This window comes from Catharus ustulatus, chromosome 5 (genome assembly GCF_009819885.2).
Source record: "Catharus ustulatus isolate bCatUst1 chromosome 5, bCatUst1.pri.v2, whole genome shotgun sequence".
NCBI lineage: Eukaryota > Metazoa > Chordata > Aves > Passeriformes > Turdidae > Catharus > Catharus ustulatus.
In genome coordinates this window covers 42,385,703-42,402,922 of record NC_046225.1, presented here as the reverse complement: position 1 = coordinate 42,402,922, position 17,220 = coordinate 42,385,703, and the positions used below count along the sequence as shown (strand labels likewise).

Sequence of the window (17,220 nt, the reverse complement as noted above, 5' to 3'; positions counted from 1 at the left end):
GAACAGTTGTTAGAATTGTCAGTGCTTAAAGCTTGTTTAATCATTGTTACTCTATTTTGTTTCAGTGTTTAAAAGAAGTCAACAGCTTAGAGATTGTATCTTTTTATTGTCAAATAGTCTCAGAATATCAATGAAAGGAAATAGCGATCCCAGTTACTAAAACTTTTCTGTACTCTGAACAAGCTTGGGTGTTAATCTTGTGCTACTAAAGTAATCTTGAGAGGAATATATTCATAAAGAGAACACAGAGTCTGGTTAGATAAAGATGAATAAACAAATGTCTTTATTAAATTTGCATTTGAAATAAATTATTTAATCTCATTTATGGAAATAAGTCTGTTCTGTTGGCTTCTCAATAAAACTTGGACATACAACTAACAAAATAGAAACTGTACAGCAAAGAGCATTAAAAGTGCTAAGCTTGGAGCAGCATTCACAGTGAGTTTTTTAGTCCAGTTCTCTTCAGCCCCCATGTAATCTTCCATTGTCTCCTCATGCCTGTTGAAGTTCACCAGGCACTCCATTCTTTGTCTCACAGCTCTGGAGTGGTGCTTGTGAAGTACCCCACAGGACTTTTCACTTCACCTTGAGACACACAAGTGTAATTCATTGCTGGCCAGGCCTGTGCTTAGCTGCCTTCTTTAGTGTAGAGGTCTTCTTTCCTTAGAGCTGCCAAAAGAACTTCATCTGGGATTTCTTCCATGGCATGATTCAGACTATCATCTGCAGCTTCAGCTAGTTCCACATCTTCAGCAGCTTCTAGGAAACAGGCATCATCACTTTTGTTTTCCCACTCACTGTCTGACAACAGGAAGCTGTTCTCTGGAGATACTGAGCTTTTTGACAACTCTGACACATTAGAACGTGGATTTACTTTTCCTTCTGTGTGACCCCTGTCATCCATTAGGGTGGACTCTTCTTCCTTTGAGAAACAGAAACACTACTTTACTCCATATGCAACTACTCTTCATACCTTTAACTGTTCTACAAGGTTCAAGTTTGTGCTGCCACATAGAATGGATACTGCAGAAGGCTGGCCAACACAACAAGATTTTCCAGTATGTTCATATATAGCCTATGGAAGCCTATTTTAATAGGAGTAGAAATCTCCTTTTTTTCTAGCACCCTGCAAGTAGCCGGTTGAATACAGCTTCATAAAATAATACAAGGTTAAGACTAACTTAAGTGTCTGTTCAAAGACACTGTCAGGACCTGAAAATACAATTTAATGACACTTTCTGTGAATTAACACTAATAGTTATTGATGAGCTGTCTGAGCAAAGCTTAACATGCCATTCTGCTCTATGACATTTAGAGCTGTACAGCTAAGTTTAAAAGTTGAAAAAATGTCAATTCTTACTGCCTAAGCAGTGGAAAAACTTGTATGTTCAGGGAATAGAGTCTAGGTGCAGTATCAGATCAGTTTAAGTATTCTGCCTGTTTGAAGAAACATGCTGCTTTAGTACACTAAAATGGAGATAAATGAATTTCAGAAATTAGGGTCACTGACTTACATTTGACTCTGACTGACTCAAGTGTTCCAGGACCAGTTCTACTTTACCATGCATGAAGTCAGACATGCACAGCAGAGCTAAACTTGGGCAGTTTTTCTGTTCTGCACCTGGAGTGGCCTTGTGGCTTAGAGATTGGGAACTGCTGTTCACATCAGAACAGAAAAAGTCTTTAGTCCCAGGTGAAGTTAGACAATTCCAGTAACTTAGCATTGCTGGAGAACTTAAAAATGAATATATGGAGCTGCCACACAAGCACAGCTGCTCTGGGGACCTCTTCTATACCACTGTAACATCATGTGGAGCTCTCCCAGTAGACTGGGATGTTAGTGGGAATATCCGATGACTTCAGAGCTTCACAAGAACCTCAGCATCTGAACAGAACTAAAACATACCTCTTTGAAAAGGGATGGAAGGCAGATCGCAGGCGGTAATGGAAAACCTAAATCAAATATAAGACATTAAATAAAGTTAACATTCCAACAAGTATCAAGTATAACTGAATCACAGGCTACGTACTTTGTGATTTGAAGTTTTGTTCTCTGCAGACAGGATCGTGACACTTCTGATACCAGACTTCATTCTTTAGATCTACCAGAATCCTAAGAATGAAATTATTTCATTTTTTAGTAACAGTACAAAAATGAAGTGAATTCATACAGTAGGAAATTCTAACACAAAGTGAACAGGTTTTGTTTGTCCTCAGCCATGGCCATTGCTTTCATACTCTTGGGATACTTACTACATATTTGTTTTGTATGATTTTTAGTAAACTTCACGTTTCTTAAGTTTAAAGAAATAAATTTTTAAGACTAACATCTGAAAGTGAAATTTAGTCAATTTCCTTACATTAATCTTGGAAGAAAAAGTCATAAAATTAAGATTAGCATATAGGACTTAATTGTAAGATAAGATTTTGTTGCTGCTGCTGTTAACAGGTAATTTCATTATAAAAGCCACAAAAAAATCACTATTTTTTGTCAACTGCTTAGGCCACCCAGCTTTTTCAACTGTACTTTAGAAACACCAAACTTCAAGCAACTCACTAAAGAAACAGCAAGTTCATCCAGCTGTGGGGCTTTTTGAATATCCTTGTTTTCTCAGAAACAAACTCCTTATGTGTCAGTGATTTTAAATGTTACATAAAATTACTTTTAAGTTAAAGTATTTATACAGATTATATACTGTAATTCTAATACAATCTAAAAAACTGACTTCCTATAATTTTGCTAAAACTAGAGGAAGTCTGAGTCCTTGTAGAGTCACTAGGAAAACTCATCTTGATTCATGTGGCAGGAATTACCATTCTAAAATGGCAATTATCAATGTAGATAAGAATGCAATTTAAGATGCATTGTAAATTCAAAAGCAGTCTGCTTGCTTTCTTATTTTTCAGCTTCCTAGCTCAGAAGTATCAAAACATAGTATTGTTCAATAGCTTTAACATACTCTGACTTTAATGTTAGCATCTTTGGGCCCATATTTTAAATACCATGAAGATTACTTCATAGAATTATTAGAAATAAAAGTCCAGTTACCACAAAGTAAACTGGGCGGCGGGGGGGAGGCATAAAAATTTATTTGGCTTTGTGAGGGGTTTTTTGTAATTAAAACATTGTATCCCCACAGAGCAAGACAACAGTAGTGCAACAGTTGCTGATTCTATCCATAAGAGTTTTTTCATCATTTCTAAGAATAACAGTTGAACAGGAAAATAAATAAAGCTGTTTTAAATGCAATAGTTAAAGAACATACATTATATTGTTACTTTTGTGAGCTCTTCCAATATTTTCACACCAACGGTAACCAGAAATATCATAAATAAGTAATTCCTTGGGAGAGAAATAACTCCATTGTCGTATCCCTGAGGGAAAAAAAAAGAATTACTTAAATTCTTTAGAAATAGTGCTGTAGAAGACTAATTTGTGAATAGTAAGGTGGTCTCTTTACCTCCTTGTAGCCCATCTTTATTAACCAAAGAATGAACAAAATTATCAATTTCTGGATATGGCGAACCCTGGTAACCTTCCATGAGCTCTGTTAAACCAAAGGCCACAAACACACAGTGTTAGAGGGCTTGCCACTGTAATATGCCATTGTAACACACTTTATATAGACCACAGGCAGAAAATGTACATGAATCACATCACACCCTTAAATAAAAACAGGACTAAAGCCACTGTCACTTTCCTGTAGATCTTTAAAGTGCCACCCCCAAGATGCAGAAGGAGCTGAGACAAAGCAAGACAGCTGTGGGTACAGAAGGGGAGGGTCAGTGGCATTCAGGTGCTGCAGAACATCCTGCAGTGCAGATGTACTCTGCCTCCTGCAAAAAGGCAGCTGAAGAAGGGCCCTCCTAGAAGTTAGCAGGTGCACAAGTCACAGAGCATTTAAGTTAAGAGTATTTTTTTTTCTGTGCAGTAGAAAAGACTTGAGGTACCTCTGCTACTTCTGGTAGTTTTACTGTTTAAAAAAGCAGACATTTTTCTCTCCTCCTCTGAGAAGCCAGATGACAGAACTTTTATGTCATCACTTGCTCTGAAGAAAGGAGAGAAGACAAAGAAAAGAGTATAATTCTTACAGCACAACATGGTACAATATAATTCACTGTAACATCCCACAACATGACACAGCCCTGGTCCTGGGGGTGGGCCAGGAGACCTCCAGAAGTCACTGCCAACCTTGACCATCCCATGGTTTGCTGTGCACGTTTCCCTGTCCCTGGAGCACTTTCCCTTCTGGCCTTGGCAGTTTCCCTGATTCCCACCACAGGACAGGGGCTCCTCCTCCCCAACAGCAATATTTGGTTCCAGGCCAAAGTCCCATTTAATAACTGCTGGTCCACACTCCTTCAGCAGGATGTGCTCTAGATGTAATATTTATGCAAATATACCCTTTGAAAAGTTTCAGTTTATTCTTTTTCTCTCTACAATGAACTGCTTTTCCTTGCCATATTGCTAACTGGAAGCCAGATGATCACACAAGTCTAAATTCAACACAGCAGAATTTCTAATCCATATTTATGGTGGATTCAGCTGATGCCTATGATCTGAATACACTGAGTGGTTTATTGGCATCAGTTCAGATAATGAACATTTCAGGATATCAGAACAAATATATGTTTTCAGTAAAAATATAACCTTTCTCCTACAGCAATGATTAGGATCTTCTTAAGATAAGGTATGACATATCTGAGGTTTAGATTACATACAGAAAACTTGATTATTGTCTGTACAGGTACCCAACCTATGGAGGGGATTGTACCAAATGGGAAATCTGGTATTCACAAAAAAACCACGGACAGAAACCTTTTGTATTTCTTATTCTACTTTAAAAAATATTGAGACTTCTCATACTTAACTGACTAGAAATCTGTAAGTTTTGCTTCCAGAATTACACAGAATCTGACCAAACTTAATAATGGTTACATTTTGGCATTTGGAGTGTGTTTAGAAAATTGAGGCACAATTCAGAAGCTGTACCACATTTGAAGGCAGGTTTAACAAAGAACAAGACTCCCAATAAATTTTTTTCTTCAAACCCAAGAAATTCTATTAGAAACTCCTAAATTACACTGTAACAATGTTAATTGAATAATTGCTTATTCCTAATAGTTTCTTGTAACTGCTATGGGAGAATTACCATTAAAATGCATATTTTAAAATACCTTTGACTGGAATTAAGTAATTACCGAATGTTGCAGATTAAAGAGGAAAGAAAATATGCTTCTTCCAAGGAAACACCCTTTTCGCAGTTGGGGATAAACTTATTATCCTCTGCTATCTTCAGAATCACATTTTTTCCTGCTTTTGATGACTTATACATCCGGAAATTTCTATTCTTTGTATAAACTCCTACAGGAAAACAGATATTTCTAAACATGGCAGTGCTGGCTAGGATTTAAGATACTGAGCACTTGTAAATGAAACAATTTTCCTTAGGCCCAGCTAAGAGTGTAATGAATGGACAAAAACTGTTACAGTAATTTCACGACCATAAGGCGCACTGGATTATAAGATGCACCTCCGGGAGTCAGCAAATTTCGCAACTTTGTACATTATATAAGGTGCACCAGACTATAAGGCGCACTTTTTTTTTGCAGCCGCGCCACGCACAACAAAGTAATGAAATAGTAATGGAATCCCATGATCGTGGAGTTTACTGGCAGGTGCTCAATTTGCAAACATTTTTCACAGATCTGAATAGGCTTACAAAGGCAGCCCCAGGCACCCTCCCCGTGCAGTGGGCCCTGGCACTCCAGCTCGCCCCGGGTGCCGGCTGGCGCAGCTTGTTGCAGCCATGGGGCCGCCTCCCCCTTGCGGCTCCATGCTGCCACGGTGCTGTTCCCCCTCGCAGCTCTGCAGAGCTGCCGTGCCGTTCCCTCGCTCGGCTCGGCGGTCCTGCTGTGCCACCTGTCCCTCGCTCGGCTTGGCACTCCTGCTGTGCCGTTCCTCCTCGCGGCTCCGTTGTGCCACCATGCTGTTCCCTCTCGTGGCCCCGCGCTGCCACCTGTCCCTCTCTCGGCTCGGCGCTGCTACCGTGCCGCCTATCCCCCGCGGCTTGGCGCTGCTGCCATGCCGTTCCCCGTTGCAGCTCCACAGTGCCGCCTCCCCCTTGCGGCATGGGGCTCCTGTGGCACAGGGCTCCCATAGCTCGGGGGGGCACAGGGCTCCCGCAGTGCCGGGGTTGCAGTGGCTCGGGGGGGCCCATGGTTCCTGCGGCTCGGGGCGGTCACGGCTCGCACTTCCGGGTTGGCAAATTTCTGAACTTTGTCCATATATAAGGCGCATCCGGACTATAAGGCGCACTTCCAGGTTCGGACCATAATTTTAGTCAAAAGGGTGCGCCTTATAGTCGTGAAATTACTGTATTTACTGGCTCACATGCCATAGAACAAATACAACAAAGCAAGATCATGCACACATTTACACTTTTATATTACAGAATAATTACGACAAATGCTCAACATCTGTAAGTCGGTATTTTAATAATTCTGACATTGTAATTGTTAAAAGTTCCCTTCAGTATAAGAAATTGGTTCTTTCACAATAACTTTATGAAATACAACTGAGCCCAAAAAGCTGCAAAATTATTTTAACCAGAAATAACTTAAACTTTCTGTTTTCTGTGGACTGCTTCACAACTTTTCTGAGGCATGTATCAGGAAAGCTTAATTTCAGTCTCAAAAACAACAAAACAATGATCTGGTATCTTAACATTGCATAATCTATCTAATAATTGATTGAGAAGGTGAGTTTTATTTGCAGGTTGCATTTGATTTTCGTGAAGAGAAAAGCACTTGCAGAGCTCATACAAGAACACCACAAAGCTTTCTGTCACTGCAGCCTCATTATGTAATTCAGTATTTCAGCAATTTTGACTTTAGCTTTCCAGTTCTGAGGTAATATGTATAACATAAAAATTGTTTTCATTTAAATTCTATTCACAAATATGCTTGAAAGAAATTTGAACAGTAGGTGAAAGTAACCCTTCTGACTCAGTAACAGAGAGTCTACTGTAGCCAACTTTGGGATTACATTTCAATAGATCAGACATACTGAAAAGGCCCACAATAAAAGTGATCCTGAATTGCATGAGAAGTATTTGAAGGAATGGAAGTTCTTCAAGAAAAAACCCAAGGTAAAGTCCTGAAATGTGTAACACACTGCTGTGCAAATAGCATGCTAAGCTATTTTTATTTCCCTGAGATAAGGAAAAACAAAAAACAAAACAAAACCAAAAAAACCAAACCAAAACAAAAAAAACCCAACAGATACAGAGTTAAAGAAGGGTGGAACTTTTAAACTCTAGTTTGGCTATGGGTGTTGTGCTCTGGAGATTTGTAATATTTTAATACCATGAACAAGCTAAGCCCAGCTGGGCCATGAAGTGCCCAAACCAAAACTTCTGTTATTCTATCACTGAAAGCTAACAGCTGCCATTCCACACAGGGAAAGTCGGCTCAATTCATACATGCAGAAGAATACAGAAAGTCATGCCTGTAAGACTTGTTCCTTTATTAAGCAGCTTCTAATTCAACTGAAGTAACAAAAATGCAATATATTCTATCCTCTTTCAATCCAAATGGGAACACTAAGCCCCTAAGGGGGAAAAGAAGTCGTGTGCAAAGAATTACTTTAAACTTCAAAACAAAATAACTAAATGTAGTAATATAAAAAGTTCCACAGACCATGAATCTAAGGTTCCTTTAAAGTACAGCACTTATGATCACAGTTTCAGCATGTATTTAAAGTCTGACCATAGGCACAACAGTAAGAATCCCACTGTTCTTACTCTCTGTAATTGAAGATTAAGGAACATTTCATTCTTAAACTTAGTTGCATCCCAAAGAGGTTTAAAAACACACTTACCTAGATCCACAAAAAGCTGTTTGTTGCCTTCTTTACTGTTTACTATTAGGAAGGAAAAATCCAAATTTTCTCCTTGGTGTGGCATTTCCACATCCTTTTTTTCACAAGCAATGGCTGGCCAGTCTTTAGAACTATCTTCACCAGCTGTGAGGTTTGGAAGAGAACCATCCAATCCAGCTCCTGCAGAACACTGGAAAATATGCCCTGCTTCTTCTGTTGCAATCACAGCAGCCCTACTCTCCATTAATCTTATGGCAGGCTGCAAAATGGTTCTCACAAAGTTACCTTGAAAACAACCAAAAAAGGCCAGAAGCAGGTAACATCATTTGTGAGTCAAGAAAGAACTTAGAGAGTTTCTGTACAAACATTTTTCATAACAGCCAAGATGGAAGTGGTTGAAGTTCCGGGTCTTTTTAGCTCTTCTAGATTTTTGAAAAGAAATCTTTTGACCAGCCCACTGTATAAAATGGTTCTGACCAGTGACTTAGAAACCAATGCCTCACAAGAATTTATACTAAACATATTTTTTTATAAAAAACCTTCTAAATATTAACAAGCTCAGAGTGAGGATTCTGAAAAAGTTTTGATTGCCCACCTCACTACTGCTTTCCCTAATTTCACTTTCAGAATGATTGAAATGTTTACTCACAGTTTCATGGTGTATTTACTGATTTGAGACCTTGACCAAAGCTTATTCAAAAAACAAATTACTTTTACAAGAGTACTTTGAAATGACTTTTCAAACTCCTAGTATTGTAATTCAAGTCCCATTGTACCTCCAGGTTCTGCTAGATGGTAATCAAAGACAGACAAATAAAAACCATGGCCAAATTAGTTCCAGGGAGAAAGCAAGGCAATAGAATAAATACAGATGTGGGAAAAAAAAACTATGAAGTGGAAGGAATACTGGCAAGGAGTATTCTGCAGTTGTTGGATGAAACTTCCATGGGGAACATGAATGAGTATGAAATACTGTTCCTCCCATGCTACATATTAGCAGAATGACTCAGCATATCAAGCATCAAAACCATCATCATCCTTATAATTCAGTAGAGGACTACTGGGCCACACAAATTAGTCAAGACAACCCTAAACTGGCAATTCTCTGTGTTGGAGCTGCTGTATCTGAGAAATCCCAATTTACATAAACAATTAATATTACTTCAGCTTTCTCTTAACCATGTTTATGCACAGGTGGCTTGAAATCATCTTTGTTCTGCCTTTTTGACAACATGCTGAGCAGAAATTTCTATTTAGAGCAAAAAACAGCAGTTTCAATTGTCATGACTGACATTAATCTGAAAATTAAGGAGTTGTAGACTTGCCAGTTTCATAGAAATCAGTATATTTAAAATAAAACATACAAGCACAAAAAAGTTACATTTTTTGCAAACACATATGCAATTATAGGAAAAGAAAGAAAATGAGAAAAAATGAGGCTTAATGAAATAGAGAGTAACTATGTGTGTGTTGGGAATATATATTTGTTTCCACATATAATTCCATTAAAATAAATACTCATATGGGAGATGGCACTGTATAAAGCCAAAACCTCACCTTTTATTTCTAGGTGTAGGAGAAAAGAACACACTTACCAATATGAGTATTATCCTTAAATACAGTCTTTTGGGGTAGGAATATTAAGTGCCGACTAAATTTGTCATCAGTACTGGAATCTAAGTTCAAGACATCTTTTGATGAACAATTTACATCATAAAGTTCTTTTAATTTTTGGTTGACAAGCTGAAATACAAACATTATTTATGTTGGTTTACTCTAGTAGTTGTATCTACAAAACCTAACACAAATTCAGTTTATTTATTTTTGCCAAGGTATTTTTCCCCCCTCATTTTGAGCATACAATTAATTTAAGTCAAACTAACCCATATAAAGTTTTAATCAACTTTGACATAGACTGCATTTCCTTAAATATGCAAGTCACCTGACACTTAACTATCAGTGATAAGCTGAGAAGACTTCCAGTTTCTCAGGTCAAAGTCCAGTTGGGAGGCTTTACCCTGCAGGTTGTTTTCTGCACAAAGCAGTTCACACCCACAGTGGCAATGTTTGCAATGCAGGCTCACCAGGAGTGGAAGATGGAGGCTCTCACAATATACAGGACTGGTGAACTAATTCACTGTTATGACTTAGCTAGTTCATTGGTATGACCCAATGAACAATAATAACTATGCAGAAAACATATTTCACTCTAAATTAGCTCTGAAAAAAACTCTTTTATAAACCAAGCTAGTGATTACTCATGTTTAGGCCAGTACTCAGAACATAAAGATCTGGAAGCTTTGGGTTTTAGCAGCTCAGATCCCCCACCCAGCAAATCTAAAACACTCTTCTTAACCTGAGGAATCTCTGTATTTCAGAGTTGATCCACAATGGATAAACCCCTCCAGATTCTGTGTCAATGAAGGGTCCTTTATGAAGGAATTACCTCAATAATCTTTTATCTTTGCTCACTTCTAGCAAGAGACTCGTAGGTGACAGAAGCCTCACAGAACCACATCCATTGATGCTGACATTTTATTAAAACAGAAGATATTCTTCTAAAAACATATGAACGCCATACTGAACTTGCAGAGAGCTCATTCACAAAAAAAAAATTGCAATAAAATGGAAATTGCACTATTTAAAAAAAATTATAATTAGCAAAGGTATTTAATTTTAGGTACCAAATTGGCAAATGCAGTCACGTGATGCTCTCTACATCATTGAACTAAATTATAATGAACTCTCATCTAAAGAAACTTTCAGGAGAGATGCATCTAAGCCTTGATATACAACTGCAACCTTAGGCAAAGGAAATGAACTGAGGAATATATGAATGAAACTTTTATTGATGCTACTTTAAAGAGTACCTAAACATTCCTTCAGTTTTACAGCCCTGAAGTGGCAGAGCACATAAAACAATCTTCAAAAGTAAACTTATCATGTCAGTAAACCTACCATGAATACAAACATTTATTTTTGTCTCTCACTTTGATTAAACCCTTGCTTTAACTAAAATAGTATTTTTACTAGATTAGAAATAACCACTGGGTCTGCAATTCTTTTAATTTTACTATAGGATAATAAAGATAAAGGGTAAATACTTTGGTTTCATATTAAATTAACAACTAATTCATATTCATTTACAGCATGACTTTGCTTCCATTTACCTCAATTAACTTCATGACCATACTCTTGCCATCTGCATCAGGATTTGCTGGTTTGTAAAATTCCAAATCAAAATAAAGTTTGCAAGCATCTTTTTCAGGAATTACTTCATAGCAATGCATAAGACTTGTTTTGTAACCTTTGCTAAGGAAAAACAAAAACAAATCACAACCTTTCATGATAAACATTATGAGCATGATAAACATGCTTATCAGTTGTAAACAAGGATACCACATATTTTATTCTGCAATCAACCAGCCATACTAAAAAAACTGTTGTAGCCCTATATCGCTTTGAAAAATTTGTAACTAACATCAGCATCAAATATCAACAAATGTTGTCTGTCTGTCCTAGAATTTAATTTTCTAAAGTATTCTCCTCTCCATGCCCCCCCAATCTTGCAACACATACAGAAATGTTGAGAATTCAAGGAACTATGAAAACTACAGTAAAAAAAACTTATCACTCATATGTCTTTAGCACAAACAGAGATTATATAGTTTTTTCTAACTAAATTAAAAACCAATTTAGTCAGTTTAAGAAAAACTCGGGCTTTAGGTATAAAAATTGACTCCACTTTCTTTCACCTCATAGCCAAATGTTTTATTGTAAAAGATACAAATGGGAAGAAAAGTCCAGCACATGATCAAATTGTCAGTACTTGGAACTACATCATGCAAATGCAAACCCAAAAATCATTTTCCAGACATGTGCATTAACGCCCACTGAAACTGCTGTATGACTAGTCAGAGAAGTATGTTTTTGTCATGTGTTGGTGTGAGCCTCTGAGGAAAGCTCATCTTTTGCCAAAGCAAATCTATTGTTAATAAATTTCAGTTCAACAGACAGAGTACTTAATTCACAGGAAATAATGGCAAGCTGCTACTCAAAAGAAAGTTGAAACCTGCTATAGGATATATTGTTTTGTCCTCATGAAGATTTTTCCCATTGCCAAGATGAAACCTCAGGTAACCCATGACAGCTCTGTGCTACCAAGAGCAGCAGATGGCTCCTGGGAATACCTATCCAGTGATACCTCTTACTAGGTAGGAGATCCAGTATACCACGAACTTTTAGTAACATACAGGGTACCTTCTCAAATACTCACGTGTAATAAAACCAAAGTTCTTTATATGTTGTTACAAGGTAAAACCTCTGTCCACTCTGTGTGTTCTTTTCCAAAGCAAACACATGAACATCCTTTTGAAATAAAAACATTGAAATTTTTTTGGTTAGTTTTATTCATAAAACCAATTTAAATCTTCGTAAGTTCCTACCTGGCATCAGTTAAAGGTTAGTAAATACTAGAGAACTATAAACAGATCACTTACGCTTTTCCACGCTCAGTAGAATCTAGTTTAAATTTAGAACATCATTCTGATTTCAGTTACATAGGTAAAACTTTGAAGCTTTTCTTTGCTGTGCAGTAATGTAAACTGTTTTCTCTGTAGACCTGTTTTTTCTGATCAGTATCAAGTGCATCTAAAGGGGGGAGGACCAATGCCCTGAAAGGAGCAACCTCATGGACATGATGGCAGTATCAGCTTTATGGGCAAATACTCTTCAGACATTATGTTGTTTAGATCCAAAAATGGAAATCTGAGAAGAAAATAGAAACAAACTACTGCCAAGCCAATGAAAACGCATTTTGGAAGACAGGCTGTCAGGATTATTTAAACACCTGAAACAGCATGGATAAAAACACAATACTTTCTTTAAAAATAACAATCAGTTTGAAAAGTATTAAACTGAAAACAGAGGATATCTTTCACACAATATTTATTTGGTTAATCATTTCTAATCATCTGAACTTGCTACTCTGATGTCACTGGAGAGTTGTATTGTTTTGATTTCATCTCCACCTCTTCTTTATCTCTTTTTTTTCTTCATTTTTTTTCCTCCTCTTTCTTCCTACTCAGTTCTCACTACCTTCCCATTCTCCTGCCCACCCTGACATCTTGAGAAGGAAATTTATCACTACAATGTTCCCAAAAAGCACTTCCACTGTTTGAAGTTAACACCACATATTAACTTGAATGTTAGAACAGAACTAGTACTTCTTAGAGATACCTCCAGTGCAGCATGACCTACAAAGACAAAAAAAAACAAACCAAAACAAAAACCAAAACAAAAACTTGCTGATTCAGGACTGGGAAGAAAAAGATCTTGCAAACTGATAAAGACTTCACTGCCAACAGAAATTTTAAATTATGTTCAATCTGGAAAGTATATAAAGAGCAGAGACATAACACATCATATACCTCTTGGCAGGTTTTTACATAATTAAAAGCTTCAGCCTGTCGAGAAAATATTTTCCAAACAGAGGATGGCATAGAGGGTTTGGACAGTCTTGGTCTATAAACTGTAGGAAGAGGATTTCTTTCATAGTAAGATGCTAGTTCTTCCACTTTCTTCATTCTTTCTTGCCATTTTCTCTTCATTTCTCCTAAAGCAATTACAAATAGTCAAATCAGTATCAACCTGTTTGCAAGGCAATTTTAATTTTAATATATCCTCTACTCCCCACTGCTTTTGATTCTGGTTTTGTTGAATGTAATTTAATTAATTAACTGGGAGTAGCCAAAATTCCAAATCAACACTCAGTCTTGCTATGATACTCCTTTTAATATGAAATGTCTCTACACTGTTTTGGAAGTACAAGAGCTTCATATTAACACTATCAAAGATAAACACAACAGAATAAAGACAAAGAAGGTCTAGGAATTTTCATTTTTGTCTACAGAATGGTATTACACTCCTCAGAAAGCATACAAACTGTTGACTAGGCACATAACATTAGTAAGGAGTAAAAAAATACTAAGAGTAAAAGTAAAAAAATATTTTTGCTTTATGGTTGGGGAGACAAACGAGATAATTAATTTGTATGGGTAGCACAATACTTGAATTCATAGAAGGAGTTAGGACTTTAGTGACTTTAGCTCTGAATATCTCGAAGAACTGAAATCCAAAATCAGAGCTCTGTCATCCACTGCCAACCTTTGTTACTGACCACTAATACTTTCACCTGCTTTAAAAGCTCATATACTTTTCATAACCTTAAAACAGCAATCTTATCTCTTCTCAAGAACTAGAACCATGCAGTAACTCTTGCTATCTTGCAACCTTTAAGCTTCTAGTTCCATAAAGTAATCTAAATGCGGTAGGGTAATGTAATAAAGCATAAACACACGTATGTACAATTATCTGTAAGTGGAACACCTGCAAATCAGTAAAAAGCAATGCCAGGAAACTGTGAAACAGAGGAAGAGAGGCAAGAAGTAACAAACATGAAGGGGAACCTTCTTGTTCAGCCCAGCATAACCACTTGGTTCTCCTAACAGCCCCTGGGTTGCAATGAAAGATAAAAATGAAACTGAGTACTCAAAAGTATTCAAACCTTTAACAAGCTGGATCCATAAGGAAAATTTAAGTATATTTAAATATTCTTGTGGGGCCCTGAAGCCCACATTTTAGAACCTCTTATTTCCCCCTCCAAGTTTTCCACAGCAAAAGTTCCTGGATGCATTTCTGCCCACTGTTCCAAGCCTGGCAATGTCTTGATAGTCAGTGCCTGTGTCAAATCTAAGTAACTGAATGTTTTTTCTCAAACAGGGGTCAAACATATTACCTCTATCCCCCTTGTCCATCTTCTGACTTGTGCATTTTCTTCACTCCCTTTTTATGCTCTTAGTTTCTTCTCTGGGAATGAAAAGTTAGATTATAGATAGCAATCAGCATTTCTCAGAAGTGCTGACAAAACTTTCAGTTTCATTGTAGCTGTTGGCTGTAAATTAACTGGGTGCAAAAAACATCCCTACATCAGCACTTTTCCACAAGGTGACCATTCAAAAATGAAAGCAAAGGAGAAGCACCATAATTCTCTATTAAACTTTCTAGCTGTATCAGGCCATATTTTTGCAGAAACACAGCTGGGAGGATACCTGAACCTGGGAGAAGGTTGATGACCCTTACTTTAAACCGAAACCTATCATGGTTCTTGCAGTCCAAACACTCAGTCTTTCAGGAGTCCAACTTAAGTCAAGGCAACTTCAATTCCTGTGGGAATTATAACACAATACATCTATTCAGAGCCCATACACATAGAGGAATTAATGCTTACAGACCAGCCTTCTGAGTTCACTGGGAAATTCTCACTTTATCTTCCTCTCTTATGTCCCACCAGAAGTAAGGGCAGTACTTATTTTTGTTGGACTTGACTGAAAGAAATTTTGTCACCAACATGTTTGGACTTCAGTGTTATTGACTCAGCAGGATGATTGCACGGAGAGCCTGGAAAAAATGTCTCCTGAGCAATGACTTAAAGAACTTGCTATTTCATTTTCTCTGTTTTATCAAAGACTACTTCTCCATTTACTTCTCATGAAAATGACAAAACATATTACCCACATCTGCTGACAACTAAAGCTGAGACATGCAAATCAACTGCTACTCAAAATAACATTACACTTCTTTCCTGGCAACATAGTTCTGTGGCAGAATACATGAACCTTAACACAAACAAATCCATGAGATTTTCTCCCAGCTACCAATTCAGCCTTAAAGAACATATTAAATTCCTTAACATTAGTGAAGATTAGCTTAGCTATCCTTACATTGAGCTGACAAGTGGCATATCAACAAACACTACTCATCTTCCCTCAACCACAACAAATCTTCATCTTGCCCTCCTAGTAGAGGAAGTGGCCTCTACAATTACAGGATCACAGAATGGCTCAGGTTGGAAGGGAACACAATGGGTAACCTGGTCCAACCTCCCTGCTCAAGCAGGGTCATCCTAGAGCACTCGGCACAGGATTGTGTCCAGTCAGTTCCTGAGTATCTCCAGCGGGGGAAACTCCACAGTCTCTCTGGACAACCTGATCCAGTATGCAATCTGTTCCTCAAATTAAGAATGCAACTGCAAAACTCAGTACATCACACCTGGTGATAAGACCTCAAAAAGTAGGTCACTACCTGTTATGAGAAGCTGGAATACGTAGTTTCCAATGTTACCTGATTTCTGCTACTGAAGATAGTACAAGTATGAAAGTTACTGACCTGAAAGTTTATGAGGAAGTCAAAATCAGCCCTCAGCATCAGACTCCTGTTGCACAAGGCAGGTCTGTGAGCAGCCAGGGACAGTCACCATGCAGGTGGGCAAAAACCCTGCCCAAGGAAAGGTCCTGCTGCGGTACAGGCCAGCTCACCCACAGGGATCTCGTTCGCTGAGGTCAGGAGGGGGGCTGCTCATTCAGTAACTGTCCCCAAAGATTACACTAGGTGGCCATTTCCTTTACAAACCATCATTCTGTCAGAATCACAGAATATTCTGAGTTGGAAGGATCATCTAATCTAACTCCCAGCCCTGCATATAACCATCTCCACGAGCCACACTATGTACATGAGAATGTTGTCCAAACACTTAAACTCTGTCAGGTTTGGTCCTGTGATCACTTCCCTGGGGAACCTATTCCAGTTCCCAACCACCCTCTGGGTGAGGAACCTTTTTTAATATCCAACCTAAACCCCTCCTGACACAGCTTCAGGCCATTTCCTTGGTCCTGTCACAGTCACCACAGAGAAGAGATCAGTGCCTGCCCCTCCTCATCCCTTCATGAGGAAGCTCCTCCAGGCTGAACAGACCAAGTGACCTCAGCTGCTCCTCCTATGACTTTTCCTCAAGGCCCTTCACCAACCTCATGGCCCTTCTTTGGACACTCTAATAGCTTCATGACTTTCTTACATTGTGGTGCCCAAAACTGCACACAGCATTTAATATGAGGCCGCACCAACAAAGTGAAAATGTACCAGAATGGCACATATATGTCAGCAGGCAGAGGAACTCAAGCAACAGCGCAAACCCGACAAGGTTTGGGTTACACCACTCACACCCAAACGCAGAATGGGCAGCCGTACCCAGCTCAGAGCCCACAGGGCGCGGTGGCTCAATGTCCCGCCATAGGGCCGGCCCGGAGAGCACAGCAGAGCACAGCAGCCACCCTGCGCCTCCGCAGCCTGGCGTCGCACGGCTCCCTCCGCGCCGGGAGCAGCCCGCACGGCTGGGCCCACCTTCCCCGCGCCGCTCCCGCCAGCACCGACTCACCGCCAGCGCCCGCTCCGCGCCGCCATTGGGCCGGGCCGCCCGCCCCGCGCGGGGAGGGGCCAGCGGG

At 38.7% G+C, this 17,220-nt stretch overlaps 1 protein-coding gene across 9 annotated transcripts; it reads right to left on the bottom strand.

Annotated features, from left to right (window-relative positions):
• Window positions 1-260: 260 nt before the first annotated feature.
• Window positions 261-17,195, bottom strand: PRIMPOL (primase and DNA directed polymerase). Of its 9 annotated transcripts, XM_033060410.1 has the most exons (15): window positions 17,154-17,169; window positions 15,023-15,106; window positions 14,679-14,749; window positions 13,312-13,496; window positions 12,159-12,250; window positions 11,053-11,194; window positions 9,478-9,625; window positions 7,883-8,167; window positions 5,203-5,365; window positions 3,952-4,049; window positions 3,462-3,548; window positions 3,267-3,375; window positions 2,031-2,113; window positions 1,907-1,953; window positions 261-922 (listed from the first exon to the last, which is right to left on the bottom strand). In XM_033060410.1, exons 3-15 carry the CDS (start codon window positions 14,695-14,697, stop codon window positions 629-631), a joined length of 1,752 nt encoding a protein of 583 aa, XP_032916301.1. In that variant the 5' UTR covers window positions 14,698-14,749; window positions 15,023-15,106; window positions 17,154-17,169; the 3' UTR covers window positions 261-628. The 9 variants fall into 9 exon arrangements, with proteins under 9 accessions (XP_032916301.1, XP_032916300.1, XP_032916305.1 ...); XM_033060409.1 differs by lacking the exon at window positions 15,023-15,106 and having other exon boundaries at window positions 17,154-17,195; XM_033060414.1 differs by lacking the exon at window positions 15,023-15,106 and having other exon boundaries at window positions 7,883-8,062; window positions 17,154-17,195.
• Between the last annotated feature and the right edge of the window lie 25 nt (window positions 17,196-17,220).